A 24,411-nucleotide genomic window follows, 5' to 3' on the forward strand; every position below is an offset into this window, starting at 1 on the left:
CAGATTGGCCTTTTGTGGCAGAGTGAGACCTCAGTCTCTCTATCAGAGGGAGAGTGAGTGACGGGCCATTCTGCTCGCTGAATACTGTCATGATGCGAGCATTAAGACTCACTCCTGACTGAAAGGTTCACAGTGGTGCTGCTGAATGAATGTGAACTACAGGAGTCAACTGCCAGGCCCGGCGGCTGTCATTACAGCTCGGCCGGCCTCACCTCGCCTCGTCTCTCTTCCTCCTCATTTCACTCCTTGCATCGTTAATTGAAATCGCTGCTCGTTAGAGTAAGAGTTTTCCTTCCCACCATATGGAGAAATTCAGAGCACAATTAAGACCCAAAATCACTTTATTTTGTTTGATCATATATACGCCAGCGCTAATCATATTTACAGAGAATACTAACGTTGCCTAATATTGGCTATTTAAGTTATGAACCTGTGACTTTATGTGCTTTTCCTCCTCTTTCATGTTGATCTGAAAAGGTAAATGCGGAGGAGAGGCTGATATATTGGCTGGCACCGCCGCTGCCGCCTGTTTTAATGTTTCCCTCAATATGCTGCAATCCCATAAAGCTGTTTTTACTGAAATTTTTATCAGGATTTACACCGTATTCCACATTTAGTAGCTGACACCATGCAGGTATTAAAATGCTGATTTAGGGGTGCGGCTTTGTAACAATTCATATTAACATTACAGCTGCATCGCCAAAGGGGAGACTGAACATTTCAGCACTCAGTCTTTTTCCCTGTGCTGTGTTTGCTCACAGTGCCACATTGGATTGGAATTGTGACTTCAAATATTATTCCGGACTAATCCAATATTCTATTTGTATGGATTTGAAATTGAGTTTAAAATGTCAATATCACTTCAAACGCTGAGCCGTTAACTGAGTTTATGGATCAGCTTGAGTTCTGTTGAGTGCAATTTGATGAAAGATGCATCTGTGGTTTCATTATATGTGATAAAAGGGCCCATTGTTCATTTTTACAATTATTATTTTGCATATATTATGATAAAATGAGGCACAGGGACAGTGTGACGCTTTAAATCAGAGGTATCAAACATGTGGCCCACCACTCACTATCATGTTAAAATGAAAACATGACCCACAACCTCTTCTTCCTTTAAAAACAGCATGTGTGACCAGTGAGGTGATAGAATATAGTTATTATCACATTATTAAATTCAACATCAAATGACAACTTTTGATTATAAATGACATTCAAAACAATGGGGATTAAGGTCAGATCAGTTCCACACGACTCTCTCTGTGTATTTTTGAGAGGGAAGAAGCACATTGCGCAAGTAAAGCGAGACCACTCCACACTGAAAACATATATATCAATTTAAAACATCGGATCATCAATTCATTTAGCTTTAAGGGAAGTTTTTCTTCATTTCACGTTAAACAAACAAAACAACTTGAGCTGCTAAATTGTTGTTTTAGCTTCATAACAATTCTAATATTTGTGATTCGGCAAAAATCTGGATAGGATTAACCAGTCGCAGGAAGTACAAAGGCAAATCTTCTCCTTCCAATGTCTCAACAAACTGAAATCAAATTTCACGAATTTGATTTCAATTTTGCTAACTGAATGTGAAGGTGCAGAGAGAGAGAGGCTCAAATGCACTTTCACAGCATATCGATTTAATTTTATTAGGTTTATTGGAATTCATTACCCATCTAATAGATTTAGTTTTATATTTTATAATTCATTAACAAACTTTGAGGGCGTTGACGGCAAAGACTCTGTCACCTTTGGTTAGATGAGTCGAGTTCATGAAACCACCAGCAACATGGCTGTGCAAAGAACCTCCGGCTGTGCTGCAGGCTGCTCCAGCTGTGCCAGGGTTTTGTTTCCGTGTAATTAATATAAAACAGAAGTGGTGTTGCAATAACGCTCTATTAGATAAATAAGAAGCATAACAGGAGTATTTCTCTCTCCAAACTGGCCTGATGCACAAAATGAGAAAGTATATATAATCGATATTAAACAGGAACATAATCAGTATAGAGCACTTTTATAAAAGACAGTGAGTTGAATGGCAGTTATTAAAATTGACTGTGCTTCCAGCCATAAGAGGTTTGCCAAGAATGTCACAAAAAAAGGAAAAAAAAAAATCCATAGGACAGTTTCCATCACCCCAGGAGTTAAGCTCACTGATAATGGATATGAAAAGGATGAGTGATGGCGACTAATGACTTCATAATATCCCTCATGGCAAAGGAGAGGACCGTGAATCCATTTAAAAGCAGTATTCCTCTCATGCTTTAACTCGGGAAAGGCTTGCTTGTCTGTCTGAGCCTTGCCGGTCATGCTCCATACTGTCAGAGCAAATGAAGTCAAACGAACGCGTAATTACAGCGATAAGTTGTTGCCCCGCAGCTCAAACCGTCTTATCACTTAACAGCTGGGAAGAATTTTTTATTACTTGATGGATGCATAATTGGGTCCAGGGTGACTATCAAAGAGCAGCTTTATTTATTTCATTTGAAGTACAACAAGGCTCCTGCTGTGTGTGTTTTTCAAGGTGGGTGTGAGTACAGTGTGCACTCTTTTTTTTGTTTTGTTTTGTTCATTCAGCATGGATAGTATCATCCAAGTAAAGTAAGCACAGAAAATTAATTAACCACAGCTCCTGTGGTTTGGAGTTTGACATTTTAGTTTTAGGGGTCACTGCAGACCTTGCTGTGCATTTGGACTTGTGTAATTTAATGTGCTACAGTTGTTGAGCACGACACTTTACAAACTATTATCTATCATGTAGAACCCGGACAATTAACCCTCCCCACCACGCACCAGATGGACAGTGAAGGACCCTGTGTCAGAGACTCTCAGAGTTTTGCTGTCAAAAGGACAGATACAGGAAATCTTTCCTGCCAGCTGCAGTAAAACTCTATAACACATCTGTTCTGTTGGACAGAGAACTCTCTTGACTCTGTGTTATGTAACTAAACTTGCAAATACAGCTGCGCCTGTGCAACTTCATAACTTTGCACAACTGGACAATTGGACTGTGTGCAGTATATTCTGTATAGCCACCATTGTTCATTTGTTTATTTGGTTAGATTCCAAATATTTTATTCCATATTCTCTTTACAGCTATGGTGTATATCCTTCTATTACATCTACATACAGCTGCAACTAATGATTAATTTCATAATCGGGGAATCTGTCAATTATTTTCTCAATTAATCAAAATGGAAATGATGACGTTGTAAAATGTCATGTTGTTTTGTCCACAAACCAAAATGATCCAGTTTTAATGATTTATTTGTTATATGGAGAAAATAAACCAGACAATATTCACATTTAACAAGCTGAAATCTGAAAACTTGATTACATTTTTACAATTGAATTGTAGTAATGTAGTAATTGAGTCCTTAATGGACCAAACTACTACAATGAATTGAGAAAATAATAAACCCATGAATTGATTAAGAAAATAATCATTAGTTGCAGCTCTATTTGCATAAAATACCAGAAAATCGTGATCAGTGTTTAATGATGTATTTGTTATATGGAGCAAAGAAAACAGAAAATAGTGTTTAATTCCTTTACTAAAAGACATTCATTTAGTAATCGATTAATAGTAGATAAGTCAAGTAATTGTTTCAGCCCTATTTTATATGTTAATATTTTAGCCATTTTCTTAATATTTTCTTTTATTCTTGCTTACATGTGTATTTAATCTCTCATATTTGCTTATTCTTTATTTTGAGTTGTCGGAACAAAGATAGTATGTAACTAACTAGTTGTTAACTTTTTAGGTAGCTTTCTTATCTATTAAGCTACTTAATTAGCTAACTATTAAGCTAGCTATCTTGCTAGCAAGCTAACTACGTGTTTCATAACAAGGTACGTGTGTTGATTTTGGCAAATGTGAACATTGCTGTCACACTCTAACACAAAGACAGTCCAGGAAAAAGCCTTCCACGTCTTTCCCTTTTCTCTGTTTTAAACACACTCTACGTGTTTAGCTACTGTAAGTGGTTACAGTTGGTGACTGCTCCAAAAAAAATGACACGGAAGGAGGGTTAAGGTGATTGTTTGCAGAGTAATTGGTGGCCTTGAAAACACTGCTTTAAAGCCTTTCGCATAATTGTTGTAATTACACAGACAGAGACCTCGAGTCCAGCAGCCCAACATTTACAGAGGTCACACGGAAAAAGAGACTGAAATACACTGAAAGTGCCGTACGTGTGTGTAGGCCTATTATAACACACACACACATACACACAAAAGGTGAAACAAGAAAGTAGAGGTTGATTATCATGGATAATTCTATGGCAGATATTGATGCTGATCATTAGAAATCAGTGTAGCTGATGGTTGATTCAGCCTATGATTGGGGCTGATATATTAGGCCAATTATCTTTTTTATATATATATATATATATATATATATATATATATATATATATATATATATATATATATATATATACCAGTTTAATAATAACAAACATTTAAATAACCATTTAATGGATAACACTTTCCAATCTGCATTTTATGGCTGCACTGCAGTGCAATTATATCACTGGCACTTTCCATTGTTATTTGTGGCCGTACTTAATACAGTTTAGGTGTTACTGTGTATTACTATGTGTTTTTACGTGTTAATTATGTTGCATCTATCTGTCTCGAGTCTACAGATGGAAACAGCTAATGTGTAATAATACAGCTAACGCAGAAATACGATGTGGCACGTTTGCAGTACATGTGAAACACATTCATGTTTTCAAATACAATTTTAATTAATAAATGGATATGTTTTTAATGTATACATTGAATATTAACTGAATGTCATCAAGAAGTCAAATAAATTGAGTGAAAAAAATAGTTTTAAAGTGTACTTGGCAGCATTTATCCAGTTTCTTATAAAAGAAGAGTGTGTTAACTTATATAAATAATACTCTACGGCAGAGGTCCCAAGACCCTTGTAAACACAGCACCTGTGGCCAAGGCGCAGCTGCCAGAGACATGACAGTATGTAGACAGAATACTAAATATAGTTTGTTAGCAATATTTTTATGATAACAAGAGAGACATTTGGTGATAATGATCACATTATTAAATGTATTTCATTCAATTTTAAGCTTGTTTAGTGTTTAAATTACAGTTGTCCACATGTTATTATTTACTTTATTCTTGATTCTATTTTATTTCTCTGTTTTTACTATTTATAGATCACTTTGCATCATTTTTTTATTGTCAAATTTTCATCATTCCATATCAAAACAAGCACTTTTACTTTGAAGTTTGATGTGAAATATCATTATGAATATCTTTATTGCAATATCACCATGGAATATTGCGTTTTAACTTCTCATATTGACCCACCCCTGACAGAACAGTTGTTTTGTTTCCCCCACTTTTGTTCTCTCTGTCTCTTGACCAGACTAAACACTCAACGCTCATCCCAATTGAGTTTGAGACCCCTGCTCTATGTTTTTTACTTCAAAAACCTACATTTACAGGAAGGACACTTTTCCACCAACATTACCAGGAACATATTTATCTAGGGGAAAATAATTGCTGAGAATCTGTTTGGTTTGCATTTCCACCACACCTCAAAGTTCTGGGAATTTTTTTTAAATCAGGCTGATGATGTATGGGGGAGGGGTATAAGAAAACTGCACTACATCGCCAGTCCAGTAGGTGGTGGTAAGAAGTAGTTGAAAGTCGCCCAACGAGCCTGCGTCCTCAATTGTGCGACACGAAAATAATAATTGGATGGAGGACGCTCAAGTTGTTCAGCTGCTTTTGCGACTAATAAAACCATCTGCACGTAAAAGGCGACAGATGTTATTATCAAAGACAATCATGAACATCTAGAGAGAACGTCTTAAAAAAAAAGATTTTACAAGTGAAGAAGTAAAGGAATAAGTTCTTCCTCAAAGGTCTTGTTTAAAGGTGGTCATCGCGGGTAAGTACTTATTTGGGTTGAAGGAAAGTTTAATTTAATTTCCCTACGGTGGAAAAAGGGGCTTTACACTCAGACTCATGTGATTTTCTCCACTGCCTTCTCTACACTCCTCTTTTCTCTCTCAAACACACAAACAATCCTCTACTCTGCCAGATGTCAATAGCTACATGTGCTCAGAGAATGGCCGGCTGAGCTGCTCCGCGTTGTTACAGTTGTCAATATTGACGTAAATGGGGGGGGGGGATAAAGAACTACCCGTGAAGTATCGAGTGTGACCGTGTTCACAAATCTTAGGCCATTTTCTTTTCTCCGCGTGGACCGAACAGAAATTATGATCATATGAAAAACCTCTTCTTCACCTCCAGCAGTAAACTGTTCTGCTGCTGCTTCAGCCGAGAGACCAATAAACAGCAAAGTGTCCCTCACATTAGTGCCAATTCTTTGTGCCGCCTTTAATTTAGCACAGCACTTACTTGTGTCGCAGTTGCTGAGTTTGGCACATTTCATAAAAGTTCCTTAAGCTCTCAGGTCTTTTGAGTGCCCTCATTTTTTTAGTCTTCAGTCTTGTCTCCTCTCTTTCATATGCCCGCCTCACGAGCTCGCTCTTTCAACCAGTCCGACCCAATCATTACTTGCTTTTGATTAGTTTTCATGGATGAATTCAACTCACACAACTTTTTTTTTACCACTTTATATAATTATATTATGCCTCTTGTTGTTGATTCTTGTTGTTTTTTAAACTCTTATTTGAAATTGAATTGTTCACATGACACACATACATTCTTGTAGAGCATTCTTGCTGAGGAGAAAGAGCCCCTTACCCTAACCTTAACCATCACAACTACATGCTTAATCTTAACCCTTAACCTATCCCTAACCCTAAAACCAGGGCTTAACCCCTGAAAAAGCACTTTAAAGTTTTTGGGCCCAGTCACTTTCCCAAAATGTCCTCTCTCCCTAACCCACAAATACAAGAACACACACACACAAAGTTGTTCTTACCTTAGTAAGGACACCTCATAGACATAATGCATTACCAAGCCCCTTACCCTAACCTTCACCATTACAACTAAGTGTCTAACCTAACCCACTTCTAACCCTAACCCTAAAACCCTAAAAACAGGTCTTAACCCTGAAAAAGCACCTTAAAGTTGTGGGGCCCAGACGAAATGTCCCTATAAGGACCTCACAAAGACATAAATACAAGTATACACACACACACACACAGCTTGCAGATAGGAGACAGCTTTTATCAGCCTGCATTATCTTTTCAGAGGAGTCCATGTTGGAGCGCGTTGATAAACAAACTGTAGTGTATCTATTGATTGGATCTACTGATTGGTTGTCGAGGCAGCACAGTTTTGCACCAACTGGGGTTCAGACTTTTTTCCCCCCTCATTTGTAGCAGTGAGCCCTCAGACCCGTCGCCCACAAACACCCTCTCTGTGTTTCTGCTGGGATCAGAATGCCAGGCTATTAAACACTGGAGGGTTTGTCTCAATCACACCGAATGGCTATGAATTTTAAATGCAGGATTAGGGCCTACAGAGAAGCAGGCACACGGGAGGGACTGAGTCAGTTGAGTGCTAATTAGATTTTTTTTTAACAAACAGATCCGGCAACACGTTGTTTGCAGAGGAGATGTACTGAACATTTTTTACTCAGTCGGTCTAAACTGTTTTTTAAAATTAAACCTCAGCAAAGACGAATACTCCACAGGGCTAAAGCAGCCTCTGGCAATGGGAGCGGTGTTAATCGCATTTTCATAGTCACACAGGTTTTAAAAAAGCTGGGTATATCTGTTAATTATAGTGTGAAAGAGGCTATAGTTGGTGCCAGATGCAACATTGTAGTATTGTGTTACATTTAAAGCTGTAGTATGTAAGCTATAATATAAACAAAACTCTTGTTATATTCAAACCATTGTTGAATGACTTCACACAATATCAGCTCCACACGACTCTTCTCAGTACTGTGCCGTTTAGATCTCATGTTGCCTGCAAAAAATATGCCGCTGCACACAGGAAGTGATTCATCTTATGTCAAGACAGATGGGGGGCAGGGGCGGGGGGACAGCAGCAGCGCTGAGCTAGTAAATCGAGACGGCTACAAACTGTTTAGAGCAGTGTTTCTCAGTCCTGGTCTGTGGCACCCACTGCCCTGCATGGTTTAGACGTTTCCACGCTCCAACACACCTGATTCAAATAGTCAGCTCATCAACAAGCTCTGCAGAGGTCTGGTAACGACCCAGTGATTTGAGTCAGCTGTGGTTTTTGGTTTTGCAGTTGCATCATCCAGGTTACCTGTACGGATTGCAGTTTTGTGCTCAGAGAGTCGTTTAAGGCGACATTTGGTCTGTCTGACATATTGCAGTTGAATTAGCTTTTTATCCATGCAAATAAATGATCAAAATGTAATTATTTGTTCATTTTTGTCTCATATTTTCAGTGGGTACCACAGCATTGTGAAGGTACATATAGAGCTGAAACAATTACTCAATTAGTTTTTAAAAGAATTAAAACAAGTTTTCAGATTTTTCAGATTTTTCAGCTCCTTAAATGTGAATATTTTCTGCTTTCTTTGCTCCATATAACAAAGATGTCATTTAAACTGAATCATTTTTGTTTGTGGATAAAACAAAAACGTCATCAAATCCAGGGTTGACAAACACTGATCAACATATTTCACCATTTTCTAACATTTTATGGAGCAAACAGATACTCTATTAGTAAATGACCGATTAATTGATCACAAAAACAATCATAAGTTGTACATATGTCTTTCAGGGAACTGAACTGCACTTAAACTTGCACAGTTTTGACAAGCTACAAAAACTTGACTTTCACCAACTGCTACAAAATTGTCTTTTGTCAGCATTTGTAGCCTTTTAGGCACACATCACTACTCCTACGTTTGACTGGGAATTCAATTACCTCTCTGTTTTTGTGGCGCGATAATGAATCTTTGTCATTATTTTTCTTTCAGGTGGAGATATGGATGATTCATCTCCGTATGAGCCCGTAGCACCAAACCGACACCCCGACGCTTTCCGCTTGGCTTCAATCTCATCAGGTATTACTGCTTTCATCTCAAATGAATGCTCTGTGCTTTGTCACATGAGTGAGAATGTGACGTTAATATTCATCGCAGACGGGGTTGGAAATGGAATTCCTTTAGGAATCAAAAAAAATATAATCCATAGAGAAAGTCTGAGGAGCCTTTGTTGGTCTTCCCTCAGTGGCATTCCACCATTCAGCTGTCCTTGTCTGGTAATGAATATTAGTGCAGTGGTTGTTTATGGACTTGTGGGTTCAACCATATACAGTCATTACCCCATATATTTTCCAGCCATTGATTTTGCTTTCCTTTGGTTTTACTAATTAAACAGCACACCACTCAACAAGAGAGCTATAGCCGGGCTATTTTATTTACTGATTATTACCATCACGGTATCACTAATCAATACAGGTCTTATTATATGTCATGGCAACAGTGGCTAATGCAGTGCAGCGAGAACACGGCGAATGAAGAGTGTGTGAGTGGACACAGGGAGGACGAGGATGAGGACGCCTGTCACTTAAAGATTCTATTTTTTTGTTTTGTTTTGGCAGAAATGTCCACAGGATGTTCTCTCCTATTTCTTTTCTTTTCTTTTTTAGCCAAAAAAGAAAAAAAAAAGCAATCTGCAAACACTGAAGACGGCACATTTTCCTCTTCTCTTGGCTGATGTATCTGGCTTTGTTTTATCAATGGGAGGTTAAGGAAAGACATGCTTTTTTGCATAATCCCCTTGGCTTAAAATCAGCAGTGTATCACTTGTTTTTGAAAATGCGCTTGTCTGATGTATTGGAAGAAGTAGAGAGCACCGGAATAAGAGTGCGGGCTTTGATTAGTTTGGACTTTTTAGCGATGATGGCAAACTGCCTCCTCTGATTTAAGTGCATGTTCATCTACAACGTATCCAGGAAGCGCAAACTGAAATTTGTTGTTTTGATGACAGAAAATGTTTCAAAGTTTTGTCCCGGATTGAAATACTGCGCCTAAAAATTTCCAATCCAATCATGCTGATTTACGAATAGTTCTTTCATTTGAAATACGGCTCCTGTGTTTTGGCCACTTTTATTTCCTTTGGCTGCTTTTCTGTAATAAATGCCGCAAATGCACCGTCGGCTCGGCAATTATAGCAGAGTAAGATTTAATAGACTTTCAAGAATGTGGCAAATGATGACAAGAAAATCTGCAATTCATGAACACAGTGACTGAAAAACAAAAACCAAAAAAAAACTACAGCGCAAAAGGTGGTGAAGGCTGAAAGACACATGGGGGAGTAATTAACAAATATTAAAGTGAAATAAGTTGTAAAACTGTTTGTGCAATAAAATCCACTCCAAAAGTTGCAGGGAAAGACTTTAGGCTTTGCTTCTAACTCGGGAATCAATTGAGGGAGACCGTCATTTTCAAGGTTGAACAAAGACATTGAGCAAACATTAGGCAAAACGTATATAAAAAACACAATGATGCAAAACAACACAAAAACACAGAAGCTACAAATCATCCAACAGTTTCATTTAAAAGAGTTGCAGGCGGTGAGATGATGTGAAATGTCCAAGTGACGCAAAAGGAACTGAGGTTTAGATCAGATTAGAAAATATTGCTACAAAAACACTGAAAGCTGTTTTTTGTGAGTCATTAGTTACATAATAATCAGAGTTTCTCTGTAACAAGGATATAATGTATGATTTTAATAACTGCTCATTTTAAAATTGACCAGTTAGTACTTAGAAATTAATCCAATAAGAGCTTTGAAGATAAAGATAAAATAACTTTTCCTTGACGGACACAGTGAGTGTTGTAGGCGATTCTCAGAGCTGAGTGGGAAACTCAATCTCATGTTAGTGAATCAGGAGCAAATGGACTTGAAGACGTCTCGCCTCTCATCCAAGAGGCTTCCTCAGCTCTGAAGGTTTGAGGTGAAACCTCAGGAATTTAATCTTAAGGTGAGGTTAACTTTATCAATGTGGGGAAATTTGCTCTCTGCAATTTCTACTCGGAGCTATATAGCAGCAGTGAGCAGCCAACCGAGCAGCGCCCGGGGGAACAACTCCAGGTTGAATGTCAGTGCTTTGGTCAGTGGCACTGACAGGACACAACACAAGTTTTGATGGTGGAAGGAAACTGGACCACACGACGGAGGACAAGCCACACCAACACAGAGAGAAGGGAAAACAAAGGAAAGGATCTTTTTTTTTTACTGTTGTTATATAACAACAATTGCCAAGTCAGATGGAGGGATGATCAGAGCTGCTGCAAACTATGCACGCAGCCACAAGGGGCCAACCTGCCCAGAATGTGTCTAACATTACAAACATAACAAACATTGAAACATGTTTTGATGGTGGGAGGAAACCGGAGAGCCTGGAGGAAACCCACGCAGACATGGGGAGAACAATTAGAGTTGGGATTTATGTTTTTTGAAGCAAGCCGGATATTGAGGAGCCGTTCCTTTCAAAAAGACTGGCTCGTTCTTATTTTTTAAATTACTTTTTAGAAGCCAATTTTTAAGAAATTTTTTTTATGAAATACTGATTATATTTTCATTTGGCTTGTATTGTCATTGTAAACATTCCCTATATGCTTTTACAGTGAGATCACTATTTTGGCTTCTCCCTCACCTAAAAAAAACACACAAATACACAATAATATATAAGACTAATGAACCCGAAAAAAATTATATATGATAAAAATCAAAGGTAAAATACAGAAATACAGAAAAAAACAATGGCAACAATAGCAAGGTGCAAACGTATTTGAAATAACAAGTTACTCACTTGCTGTGTGCACGGCTCCTCCCCCAAGTTGACACAGAAGATGTAACGAGCCGGTCACGTGAAGGCAGCGTGGTCAATTTGTATATAAAAAATCATTCATTAAAAAGAGCCGTTCAAAAGATTCGACTCATTTGTGAACCTCAAAGCTCTAGAGAACATGCAAACTCCACACAGAAAGGTCCCAGACCGGGAACCCAGCACCTTCTTGCTGTGAGGCAGCAGTGCTAACCACTATGCCACTGTGTAACATGCAAAGTCCACACGGTACGGTCCTGTCTCAGTGAAATGTGGAACTCCTCCATGGTGTGATACAGAAACTGCCACTGAGAGTCAACCACGCTCCAGGTTTGTTAACGATGGTCGTTAACCAGTGTTAAAGTCACCTGTGGTCACATGAAGCTCAACGAGACAAGTTGTTTCCTCTCCTGGGGAGAGATGAAAGCACAGCTTTACTAACTTCAACACGCTAATGACCGTCATTAACAACCTTGAGCTCTCCAACGACAGTAGTCGACTCTCACAGGCAGTTTCTATGACAGGCTGGAGGAGCCTAATGAGGGTCATTAGGACACACTGGAGTTTAAGTGTAACTAAAACTCAGGTGAAAGCCAGTGAATGTGGGTATCTAGTAATGTTATACTGCAAAACTAGATTTTCAAGAAAGTAGAATAAGAGAAAAATAAAAGACAGAAGTAAAACTCAGATTCACAGATTGTATGGTATACATTTTTAAAGTCAGCTTAATCAAGTAAAGTCAGTCAGTCAGTCATCATCTACCGCTTTATCCTCTGCCTGAGGGTCGCGGGGGGTGCTGTGCCAATCTCAGCTACATCGGGCGATAGGCGGGGTACACCCTGGACAGTTCGCCAGTCCATCGCAGGGCCACACACAGATAGAGACAAACAACCATTCGCTCTCACACTCACTCCTATAGGGAAATTTAGAGTGTTCAATTTACCTATCCCCACATTGCATGTTTTTGGACTGTGGGAGGAAGCCGGAGTACCCGGAGAGAACCCACGCACACACGGGGAGAACATGCAAACTCCATGCAGAAAGGCCCTTGTTCCAACCGGGGCTCGAACCCGGGTCTTCTCGCTGCAAGGCGAGAGTGCTAACCACTACACCACCGTGTGGCCCGTATCAAGTAAAGTAATGTAATTAAATTAGTATTAATTTATTCATTTTTAACATTTCTTACATGACATAATGGCTAAAATACCAGTTTAGTTTAGTTTAAGTCATATTTTCAGTCATCCGAGATGTTTTAGTTTTCGTTTAGTTTAGTTTTAGTCGACTAAATCTAATATTTCTCTATCATTTTATCTATTAATGTGTTATTATTAAGGTTTGACTTTACAACACATTTGTATTTGTCTCCACAATCAAATCAAATACAGTTTTTCTTTTTGTTACATGACACTTGGACTGAATTCCTGGGTTTCACTTCTTGGATGAAGGTGAAACATCCTCATGAAAACCAACAGTCCACCTGCAACCGATTCAGTGACTTTTGCAGAACTATGACCTGGATGTATGAGAATCTTTACATATTTTGTTTTATCTATGGTGTCAGCAGCATATCTGTAAACTGCTCAATTCAGTGATCCTTATTCAGCACATTAGATGAAAAAAGGGATCTATTCCTGTTTAAGAAGTCTATCGTTGGATGTAGCTCATCTGATGTGGATCTTAAATCTATATAAATGGGTAAAATTGTGGAGAATTAATGTGGTCGTTCCTTTGGTACTTTGTTCCTGGTATCTGTTTTTGACGTGCAGCAGTCAAAGATGATAAAAGTGCAGCTGCTGATGTTTATTACCACTGTATGAGAACAAGTGCTCTTATAAAACATAGTGCGGTGCAGTGCACCGCGTACATATTAAGACATAACAGGGGACTCATTACTGTATCCATTTTGCCACCTCTATTCTCTCCAAGGTGAAATATTGGATTTGTGCTCAGAAAATTGTTTAGCCGCAAGGTTTCCTCATTATTTATCATTTCTGAGGACAGAGTAATTGATTGTGGCGCTGAGAAGAAACTGTGGGCAAACCGATAAGTAATTACACACTTCTTTTATGAAAATGCTTCTCACTTAATTTTCCAAGCCATATAAAATATTCATTATCATTTAAATGTTTAAACTGCATAGGGAATGTGATATCTGGTCGGCTGACGAGGGCAGGGGAATGTATATTCTCCTGGAGCAAAGGTAGCAAATTGAAAAATAATCTCTGTTTTTGTCTGAGAGTAAGATAAGGGACAAAAGTTGTGCTAGAAAAGGAGAACTCTGTTCGACTAAACACTCTCACACTGCAAAGCCTAAATGAAACGGAGCATATGGAGTCTGTTTCTGCATTCTCCCAAGTGACACCTGCAAAACTATATCACACAGGACTTTCACTGCTAATGAGTAGTTTTATTTTAGCCCCTCAGTGTTGGCTTATCTTCACAGCGAACATTTGCATGCATCATACACACACACACACACAGAAAGACAAAAGTTTAACACCCATGGGGTTTTTTGTCTTAAAGAAGGGCAAAAGTATTTCTTCTCTTCGTCCTCTGTTTCTCCTGCAACACTGATGACAGTAAAAAAAAGGAAGTCTGGTTTGACACACGGGGAGGAATTCTGCTTTTCCTGCCCTGGTGCGACTCTGACACTGTGCACCTGTATCAGCAGTGTTTCCTCCCCTGATTGTGGAGTGACCACTTTCAACAGTGGGCTCTTTTTTTTTTGTATTTAACAGCACTTTCTATGCTGTGTGTGTGACGGCAGTGCAGGCGCTGGCTCCTCCTCTTCTGTGCGTTCCCCCTCTCACTGTTGAAGAATGTGTTTTTACAGGATGAACGACCTGCAGAGTCACAACAACAGCATATTCCTGGTGTCATTTACAAACCAGCATGTCGATGTTACATTAAAAGAAAAAAGAACAACAAAAAAAACAAGTGCTGCACATTTTGAAGACAGATGACACCATAGGTTGCGGAAGAGATTAATTATGTACGATGATGCTGTGGAAAATGATGGTAAACATGCAGACCCACCTGCAGGAGAGACACTTCCATCATCCATACGAGGAAATTGTTTAATGGTCTGTATTTACTGTAGATCAGGGGTGTCTAACTTACGGCCAATGGGCCAGAATCGGCCCACCGGAGGGTCCGATCTGGCCCATAGGGTGAATTTGTAAAAATTTAATATTGCAGAAAAATTGTAGATCCACTGTGATCTGTAAATTGTAATGCAAGTTTGTAATGAAATATTTTTTTCTGCTTGGTGAGCGGGGATTAAATTCCACGTGCACACAACTCATATAGTATACCAGGGCCTTACGCGGTAAACTGAGGCATAATATTGTTTAAAATTGCATTTATTTTTCTCAAAAAAGTTCAGGTTCAGATTATTATGCTATTATTTGACTGGTCCGGCCCACTTGAGATCAAATTGCGCCGTACGTGGCCCCTTAACTAAAATGAGTTTGACAGCCCTGCTGCAGCTAGTGCTTTTGAGCCTATTCACTCAAACATTACACAGCACAACCTTGTGCGGCACTTTTTCCATCACACGTCTGTCATAGCCATTCACACGCTGCCGACACACGGGGGAGGAGTGTGTTGCCCAGACTTGTAGAGGTAGCGGCGCTGGGAACTGAACCATTCACTTTGACAGTTGGAAAAAAAAAAAAAACGGCTCACTCCCGCAGCAGAGATGAAGGTGACACATGATACGACGCTGAGCGTTGTACATGTGTTTGACGCGGGTCAAAATCACACATCAGGACAAACGAAAACATGAAATTTGATATAACACTTAAACCTTAAATATAACTTAGCAGAGACTCAGCGACAGCAACAGCATTTTGGCTCAGGTTGCACGTTGCGTGATGTTTACTTCTGCTTCTTCTTTCAATGGAGCTACTCCCCTCCCCAGGGCTTGATGAAATATTTCTGATTCTGAATGTGATTTATGGGACCACAATATTTGTTAGACAGTTGGAGCATCATGCTTTTGAAATGGCTGGTTATGACTCAGCACAAATGTGTTGTGAACAGCGAGTTCATCGTTTAAAACATGTAAAACCACAGTGTCGGTGTAAAGCTCAAGGTTGTGACCTTGGTATCAAGCCAGCCCCAGTTACAGAACCAACCTCCTGCAAAGATAGGAGCGCAAAAGCAAAGACTGTATATGCCAAAAATGGACGTAATTCTCACTCACTCATTATCTATCTCCATGGTTCTCAAACTGTGGTACATGTTGCACCAGTGGCACGCGAGCTCCCTCTTGTGGTACCTCATCACCTCTCTCTCCATTGTAATCTAACGTCACTGCACCAGTGTGTGAAGCATATGTGAGGAAGAGGAGGGTGATGATTATTGGGAATAAATCTGCCTCCCGTGAAAAGACTGTAGCTGACTTTGCTCGACCTATTTACACCCCTGTATCCACTGTGTACACAAATGAAGTGCTGAATATTTTCTCAGGTGGTACTTGATATAAAACATTTGTGAAACACTGATCTATGGGGGCGGGGTCACACCCTGGACCAGTCGTTAGTCCATCACGGGGCAAACACACACACACACACAGAGACGAAGAACCATTCACTCTCACATTCACACAGTCAGTTTAGAGTGTCCACTTAACCTTTGCATGTTTTTCGACTGTGGGAGGAAACCGGAGAAAATCCACACACACACACACACACACACTGGGAGAACCTGTAAACTACACATGGAAAGTCCCTCAGTTGAATCAGGAGTTGAGCAATGGTACGAGTCACTGCTCTGCCGTGTGACCCTGGATGCAGTCTCTGGGGTTTCAAAATTGAAGCGCAGGAAGTCGGAAGGACGCAAACTCAATGGTAAAATGAGCTTCTCCTTTTCACGTCATGTTATTTATGTTTCCTTTTTGAGCAAAATACACAACAAAGCACATATGAGTGGATACCAGTGTGAGTGACAGCCATCTTGTATCATCTGATAAGCGTCTGGTTGCAAAAACTGACAAGGTGCTGGTCATATATACAGTATATGATCACACTTCTGAAAAATAACTCATAGAATGTATTTATATCAAGGCAAAATCAATGCAAATATTATATGCAAACATTTGAAAATGATGTAATTGATTGATTCAATACATACAACATTTAAATACATTTATGTGTTATACAGTAGTAATTAAATAAACAAACAGGCGTAAAAAACAACTTAGGGGCTGCAACTGCGAAAGACTGATCTCCTCTGAGCTTCAGCTGTTTTTTAGAAACCACAAAGAGCAGCTGACCATGATACAAAGCAGCATTAACACCAACATATAAGGAACAGAACTTGAAACAATTATTATAGTGAGGTCTAAAGCCTTGGTTAGAAAATGCTCCATCACATTCCCTAAAACTGCAGCCTTTGTGGTTTCCACTGTTTTTTTAAATTGCAGTTTTGATTTGAGTATAATAAGCTGTTCAGTCCCCGTTTACATTACACTGATATTCACAAAAAGCACTTCTTATTCCCATGAAGGTGAGAAACGACTGATCTTATCTGCTCTGATTGTATTCAAGGAGTCTCATTTCTGTTCTATGAATATATAGTAGTGGGTTTTCTTTCGGGTTATTGTTCGTTTTGGTGTCGTCGAGCCCAGAAAAACCCCCAACTGACAGTAAAACAGCTATGACAGCAGCCGGTGACAGCGTGACACCTGTGTCACATCAGGGCAGAAGGTCCTTGTCAGGACATACATCATGTGAAAGATGTTGGAGATGATAGTTGGACGGAGAGCAGAGGCTGCAGAGGAGAGTGAGTGTGTGAACACAGGACGGCACTGACAGCTGACTGCAGGGAGAAGTGACCCCTGGTTACCAGTGAGTGGAAATGCTGTTAATAAAACAAAACAAAACAAGAGAAGTCCGAGAGCACAGCTCTTCGCCAAGGCTTAAAGGATATGTATGAAACTTTACCTGCCTATAGCTATTACAGTTTTACATCAACATGACACAATTCATCCTGAACTGTGAAGATGTCGCTGAGATAAACACATCTCAACTTTTTAAATGGGACTTTCCAAGTTAAATTTAAATCGCCGCCAAATCCATAATCTGAATGTGATCCTGATGAAACTCGGTATGATGGTAGAGCGTGTGATCCTGCATACACTTACCAAATTTCAAATTTTATTTCCAAAATTTAATGGTAACATACTTGGGGTAATCACCTTACCATCATAAATGATTCATCATGATCGTCAAAAACTGGTGGCAGGAAACAGGTAGACAGGAAATGTATTCTCCAGTAAAACGAAACAAAAAAACGGGTTCATGCTTGTGCCTGTGACAGCGTTAGTGAATGGGTGAATCAAGTTAGACAGAATTGTCTGGTTGAGCTGCACAAGATTGTCAGAAAAGATACTCTGATTGCGACATGATTGGTACAACCAATCATTTTAACACATCATTTTTTTTTTTAAAGCGCATTAATATGAATTTTCGATGAACAAACTTCATGTATTCATTCAGTCATATTGAGACTTTGATTATTCGGTGATTAACTTCATGTCTACATTGATTATATAATCACACTTAAAGTTCCAATGTGTAAAAAGTAGGTCAACATATTTTAATTTGGCAGAAAGAATATAAATTGAAGATACATTTATCAGGGACCAAGGTTTTTACAGTAGCCCACAGTGGACAAACTAAACTGTTTTGACACTAAATCTTATGCTAAATTTTACACACTGTACCTTTAAGTTATGCCGCCCATTAACCTGAGGAAAATAAGAGCACACAGTGTCAATTAATATATAATCATTTATAAAATAATATGCAAGTATAGGAGATAAAAAAAACAAACACTAGTAGTGTTCACTAAACAAAATGAAAGTCTGCTAACAAAAGTCTGTATAGAAGTATAGATCTGATGACTTAATTAGACGCAGGTGTGTCCAGCTAATCAACACAATCAGCTCCTGCGGTGAACACACACACACACACACACACTGGGCCGTGACACACTGTGCGCCACAGAAACATGAACAGCGTTCAAACGGAGCCTTAAAGCGCAAACAAGTCTGGTCACGTTTACGCCTTTCAACTCTACAGAGCGCCCCCTACAGTAAGTCCATTTTTTTACGCCACCATCGCAAACATCCATCTATCCATGGTCTACTGCTTTATCCTCAGTTTTGCAAAAAAAAACATGTGTGTGAATTGGTGTGTGTGTGTGTGTGTGTGTGGAAGCAATTTGTGTTTCTCAATTCTTCCCGAGACCCCCTGAAATTGAAAACTCTGGGGTCGGTGGCCCTGATTCTTGCAAGGCTGGTTTTCCGCTAACAGACAGTAGGGTGCAGTGGAGACAGCCCCCTATCTCATGTTTAACCCAACATGTCCTACATCGTTCATAATATATGTAAAAAAAAAAAAAAAAAAACAGTACTGTTCTGTTTTATTTTCTCCTCCTGCTAACAAGTTATATCATTTACCACTTTGGTATGTTCATACAAACTTTTCCAGGATGAAAACCAACACTGTGCACCTCTCATACTCATTTGTACCTGTGTGATTTGGTTAGGCTTGTGAAAAGAGAAGACACACACACGCATGACACCCTTTCTTTGTAAGTGGGAGAAACTCAATCATCAAATGATACCGAATATCGCCGAGTCATTCTTTCCCCAGAGGAAATCTGTCGAGAATCAAGTCTCTCCCCGTTTGGCTGCTGTATAAACTGAGCACAATAAGCAATATTAATGCATAGTTTCACCGGTTAAATCAAATTGGACTGAACACTAGTGGGAATATAACAAAATCAAATCAAGTGATGAAGCATGGGCTCGCCATAGAGAGACACATTTGTCTTGTTTACAGTCGCACACCTTCTTCCAGTCGCAGGCAGTTCCGTGCTCCACTAAGTTTTGTTGCCTTAGAAAATTAATCACCCGTGCTGCTCGGTGTGGCACTGGTTTGTTTGATGCATACATTGCAGAGTACACTGCAGTTTTGTATTAATGTGCTAAATGTTTTCTCTTGTTAACTAATGAATAATTTGCCTGTGAATTATAATTTGGGCTGGAACAGTGGCCTCTGAGGGTATTGAGAGTTATTGATCCATCATTTACCAAAAGTCACTGAAACATACACTCACCCACTTTATTATATCTCATTCTCACTGGTCAAAAAAGCCTGTTTACTCCTGCGTTTAAACTGACTGTTTACTTGTTTTAAGTGAGTTTAATCGCCATTTGCTCCCAGGTAGATGATTCTGCAATGCAGGTGTTTTTTTGTTTTTCTTATCAGCTCCAACTATCATTAGTGCTGACGTGACCACACTAATTTCCTTTGTAGCAGGACACACATCTTCTGGCCATTTACCAAAATGAACAGCTATGGCTGTGAATTAGTCGCTACATGACGCACAATTTTGGGCAACTGTCCTCAGACAAAAACGTAATTATGCAGGAATTTTAAAATAGACGTCCCTAGTGGTATAAATAACAGCAATCTACCACTACACCTTATGTACGTATGGGTCGTATTCAGGGGTTGACCAAAATGACCCATAGTTATGTGGGTAGTTTGTTGGAATAACACACAACTCCTTATATGGATATCCTAGGTGTGTGTTGTTGAGTCAAAGTTATGATTAATTTTATATCACGTTTTGAGTAGCGATATAAAGTAGCAATAATTGTGCAGAGGTCACAAAATAGACAGTTTTTAAGTGAACTTTGAACTGTGATTGCCTGTAGGTTGTGCTGAAAAAAGCCATATAAAACACTTGATATTGCACATTCTTATAGCCTCTGTATATGTAAGTTTTCACTTAGTAATGGAAAAAAAGCAGCTGAAATGCTCCGCATGGGTTAAATTTGCTCTCGTCATATTTTATTCTGCGATTTGGGCTGCGATAGTTTGCCAGTTTTAAAATGTGGGCCCCCCATGTAGAACGTTTGGGAAACACTGCAGTAAAAGCAGATACATTACGCATTAAATACACATTTGATAAGGTGGTTTTAAGGGGGGACCGTGAGCAAGAATGTCTTAGTTGTTTTGGGGGGATTTCAGAGGGAGAGCGGCAGCAATGATGAAGGCCCTGTCCTCCCAGGCTTGATATTTGGCGTGGGGGAGGAGGAGGTGAGGTGAGGAGGTTTGGGTCAGCAGAGCATAGGTTGTGGGTGAGTGTGTGGGGGACAAAAATGTGCAAACCTTATTCATCTTAAGAAAAGTGAGACAAATGTTAAGTTTTTTTTGTGTGTGTGTTGTAGAACCCCTGCAAGAGGGCTCTTGTTGTGTTCGTTGAACTATAGTTCCAATGCACAACCATTATTATCCCACTTTCAGGACAGAGAGGCTGTGCGAGTCAATAACCCTCCACTGAAATCAATAAGACACCACGTCTGAAGAATGTGGGGGTGAATCCTTCCCCCACTCTGCGCTGAAACCCTTATCAAAGTCAGACCACTGCCATATTTTGTACAGCATGCTAAGATATCATTGATTGTAATTGTTAATATGCTCCATGTGAAATGTATTCTGTGCTCTTGACCCACAGCTGAGCTAATTAACTTATTACAGAGCAGAGGGCAGCACAGAATCCTGTGTCCTGGGGTCCCTCCTGGAATTAGGTTTAAAATTCCTTAGTTAGACCTTCTAACTCTCTGCGCTAAGCCTCTCACCTCTCAGCTCATTGTGCCCAACATCCAATTAAATCCAGAAAGCTCCATCCTCTGCTGGGGGAAAAAAAGGACCAGTGCAACAGTCGTGCTCAGCATGCTGTTGAACAGTTTGACATTTTCCTGTTGTCTTCATAATAATTACCATTATTTACTCAAACACCATAGTCTTTGTTTTTGGCCTGGAGTCTGACTGTATCCGTGCTCATGTTTGTTTGGACTAGATTGGAGTTTTGTATGTGTGTGGTTGTATACCTGTGTGTAATTATATTACTTTGTTTATATGCTTCATTATTCTGTGTGGAGTTTCTCATCAGTTTAGCCGTGGCCCAGTCTAAGATTGTCTTTGTGTGGGTCAGCAACGCGAGCTGTTGTTTACAGCTCACTTAACAGCCTCCCTATTTGTAGTCAGCACTTTTCTAACAAGTTTGAATTAAACAACGGTGAATAATTCACAGGAGATTGTTCTCGTTTTTTGTTGGTATGTTTATTTATTTATTCATGTACGCACAAGCTGGTAAAAAGCAGATTATTGATACAACATTGTTCTGCTTCACCTGTGCATCAGAATAAGGAGGAAAGGTGATTTTGGATGCTAGTGCCAGATGTTTCAGAAACTGCTGATCTGCTGGGATTTTCACACATAACTGTCTCTAGGGTTCAGACCTGGACCGCACTTTAAACGCTGTGCATTTCCGCATGCTAATTCAGGGCCGTGTTTCTTAAAACATGATTTTGCCCTTGTATTCTTTGAGTGCTGCGTTGTACGCGTGTGGGGACCAACTGACTACCTCGCATACCTCGTTTCAAGCAGGATTCCTTGGTCATTGTCTTCTGTGTTGTCTCTTTTGACCAAAAAAGGAGCGCACCACCAACTGGACTAGGAAGTGTGGTGCTACAGGGAGCATGTCCAGTGAGCATGTATGGTCCAAGTGGACTCAAACTGGAGGTGTGCTTGTGTTCGTCCACGTAGGGGCTGCACAGACGCCCTCGGAAATAGACAAATGGCAACATTTATATCACGCAGACCCAAACCAACCCATGCAGACATGCGAGGTTGGTCTGTATGACCCAAACCATGTAGACATCCAATCCATCCATGTTCTACCACTTTATCCACCATATGAGGCTCATGGCGTGAGGTAGAGTCAATCCCAGCTGACACATGGGCACAGGCAGGGCACACCCTGGACAGGTCGCCAGTCCATTGCATGGCCAACATACAGAGGAACCACCGTTCACTCTCACAGTCACACCTATGCCCAATTTAGAGTGTCCAATTCACCTAATCCCCATTCTACATGTCTTTGGATGTGCAAACTCCAGACAGACAGGCCCTTGGTCGATTCAGGAGCTTATAGATGAAAGTTAGGATAACAAAATATCCAGTTCTTCAGAAGAATGGTTTAAAAGGATAGAAAAGCAGCAGTAACTCACAACAATAACAAAAAAAAGGTATGCAGGAGTGCACCTCTGTACTCACAGCGCGTGGAACCTTGAAGCTACAGCAGCAGCAGACCACACCCGGTGACACCATTAGGACGCCTGCGTACATTTTAAAGTGGCTAGTGAGTTCCAACACGCTGCACAGAGACGGCTTGAAGAGCTAAACAGCTTGTGTACCCAGCTATTGTAGACGCTGCTTTGAATTACACTGGAGAAAGTTCAACGTGAAGGCAGATGCTCACAAACAACACAAGTATTTTGTTTGTTTACGAAAATTCAAAACTCATTTGGACCCTGCTTCCCACCTGAATTCTCACACACAAATATTTAACTTTCTCTCATCATTTCATCGTCAGCGTGATTATTATTATTTTTTTTTTGCTCAGAGGTAAGATCCACTTTATTCTTGAGAACAGAGGACTTTAGGAACTCTGCGGGTCTTTCCCTCCCTGATGACGTCCACACATCTCCTGCTCAGGAAGGCGTAGGGAGATGATGTCGAAGCTCCCGCACACGCACTCTTCTACTTCGCCTCTGGAAACCTTGCTGCGACACAGAGTACTGAGCTAATGACTGATGAGTCCTTTGACACGGAAATGCTTGACATGCTCCTCAGGGTCCGGACTAAAGACTTCTCTAACAAGCTCTTGCACATTCACCGAGGGCCGCATTAAATCCAAACTTTGGCACCTTTCCTAATTACTGAGAACATACCCGGAGCCAAGAACCTCTTCCTAACCTGAGCTGAACTCGACTCTGCAGTACTCAAGTCCCTTGAGTATGGGATGATATATGAAATGCAGAATTCAAATTAGGCTGACGAAGAGCAATTACGGGGGTAGTAGGATCCTTTACTCTTAGGGAAAAAAACATCAAAATCCGGCTACAGCGTACATGAACGTTGTAACCACATCCCCCACCTTTCTCTTTGTCTTTTAAATATTCCTTTCTATTTTTGCAATGCGTTCTTTTTCCCCTCACAGGTCTTATAGGTAGCTCCCTGCCTCTGTCTCCCTGTATGTGTCTCCTATCAGGTATTTTACCCCTCCGCTTCATTCTCATTTGTTTCCCTCGATTCCCTTCCGCCTCTCTCCCTGTGCGTGCCACATACGTGTGAAGAATGGATGGTTATTTTCACTACGCTGCTATCAGTGGGGTCTAATTTATGATGCTCACCGAGTAGCGAGGCCTATTTAAGGTCTATTTACAGTCAAGCGGCAGGATCACCGAACGCGGTGGCGGTGCCTTAACTGTTGGGAACATCAACCAAATGTTATGAGAGCACTTTCTCTCTGCCCACAAGGCAGTTGTGAGTAAACAACATGGGACAGTTTGATGCGCCGGTGTTTATTTATGTGTTACGTTACCCAGATTAATTGTCACACTGTGCTGCACGCACATGTAAAACACATTTGCGTGTATTCGTGTCGGTTTATTTTGCTGCCAACAGGTACCAAAGAGAGAAAAACACATCTGCCTGCATTTATTGACAATGATTGTTCTGTGGATTCTCATCCATCTCTGTGTTCATTCAGTCA

General features: G+C 40.0%; 1 protein-coding gene across 1 annotated transcript in view; it reads left to right on the forward strand.

Moving 5' to 3' along the window:
* The window catches only part of LOC131464153 (GDNF family receptor alpha-2-like), an 85,305-nt gene that overhangs the window by 11,819 nt on the left and 49,075 nt on the right, over window positions 1-24,411 (forward strand). The window contains exon 3 of the mRNA XM_058636495.1: window positions 8,912-8,998. Coding sequence (XP_058492478.1) covers window positions 8,912-8,998 — 87 coding nt within the window. The remainder of the gene's footprint in view (window positions 1-8,911; window positions 8,999-24,411) is intronic.

Source organism: Solea solea, chromosome 8, assembly GCF_958295425.1.
Source record: "Solea solea chromosome 8, fSolSol10.1, whole genome shotgun sequence".
In the NCBI taxonomy this organism is placed as follows: Eukaryota; Metazoa; Chordata; class Actinopteri; order Pleuronectiformes; family Soleidae; genus Solea; species Solea solea.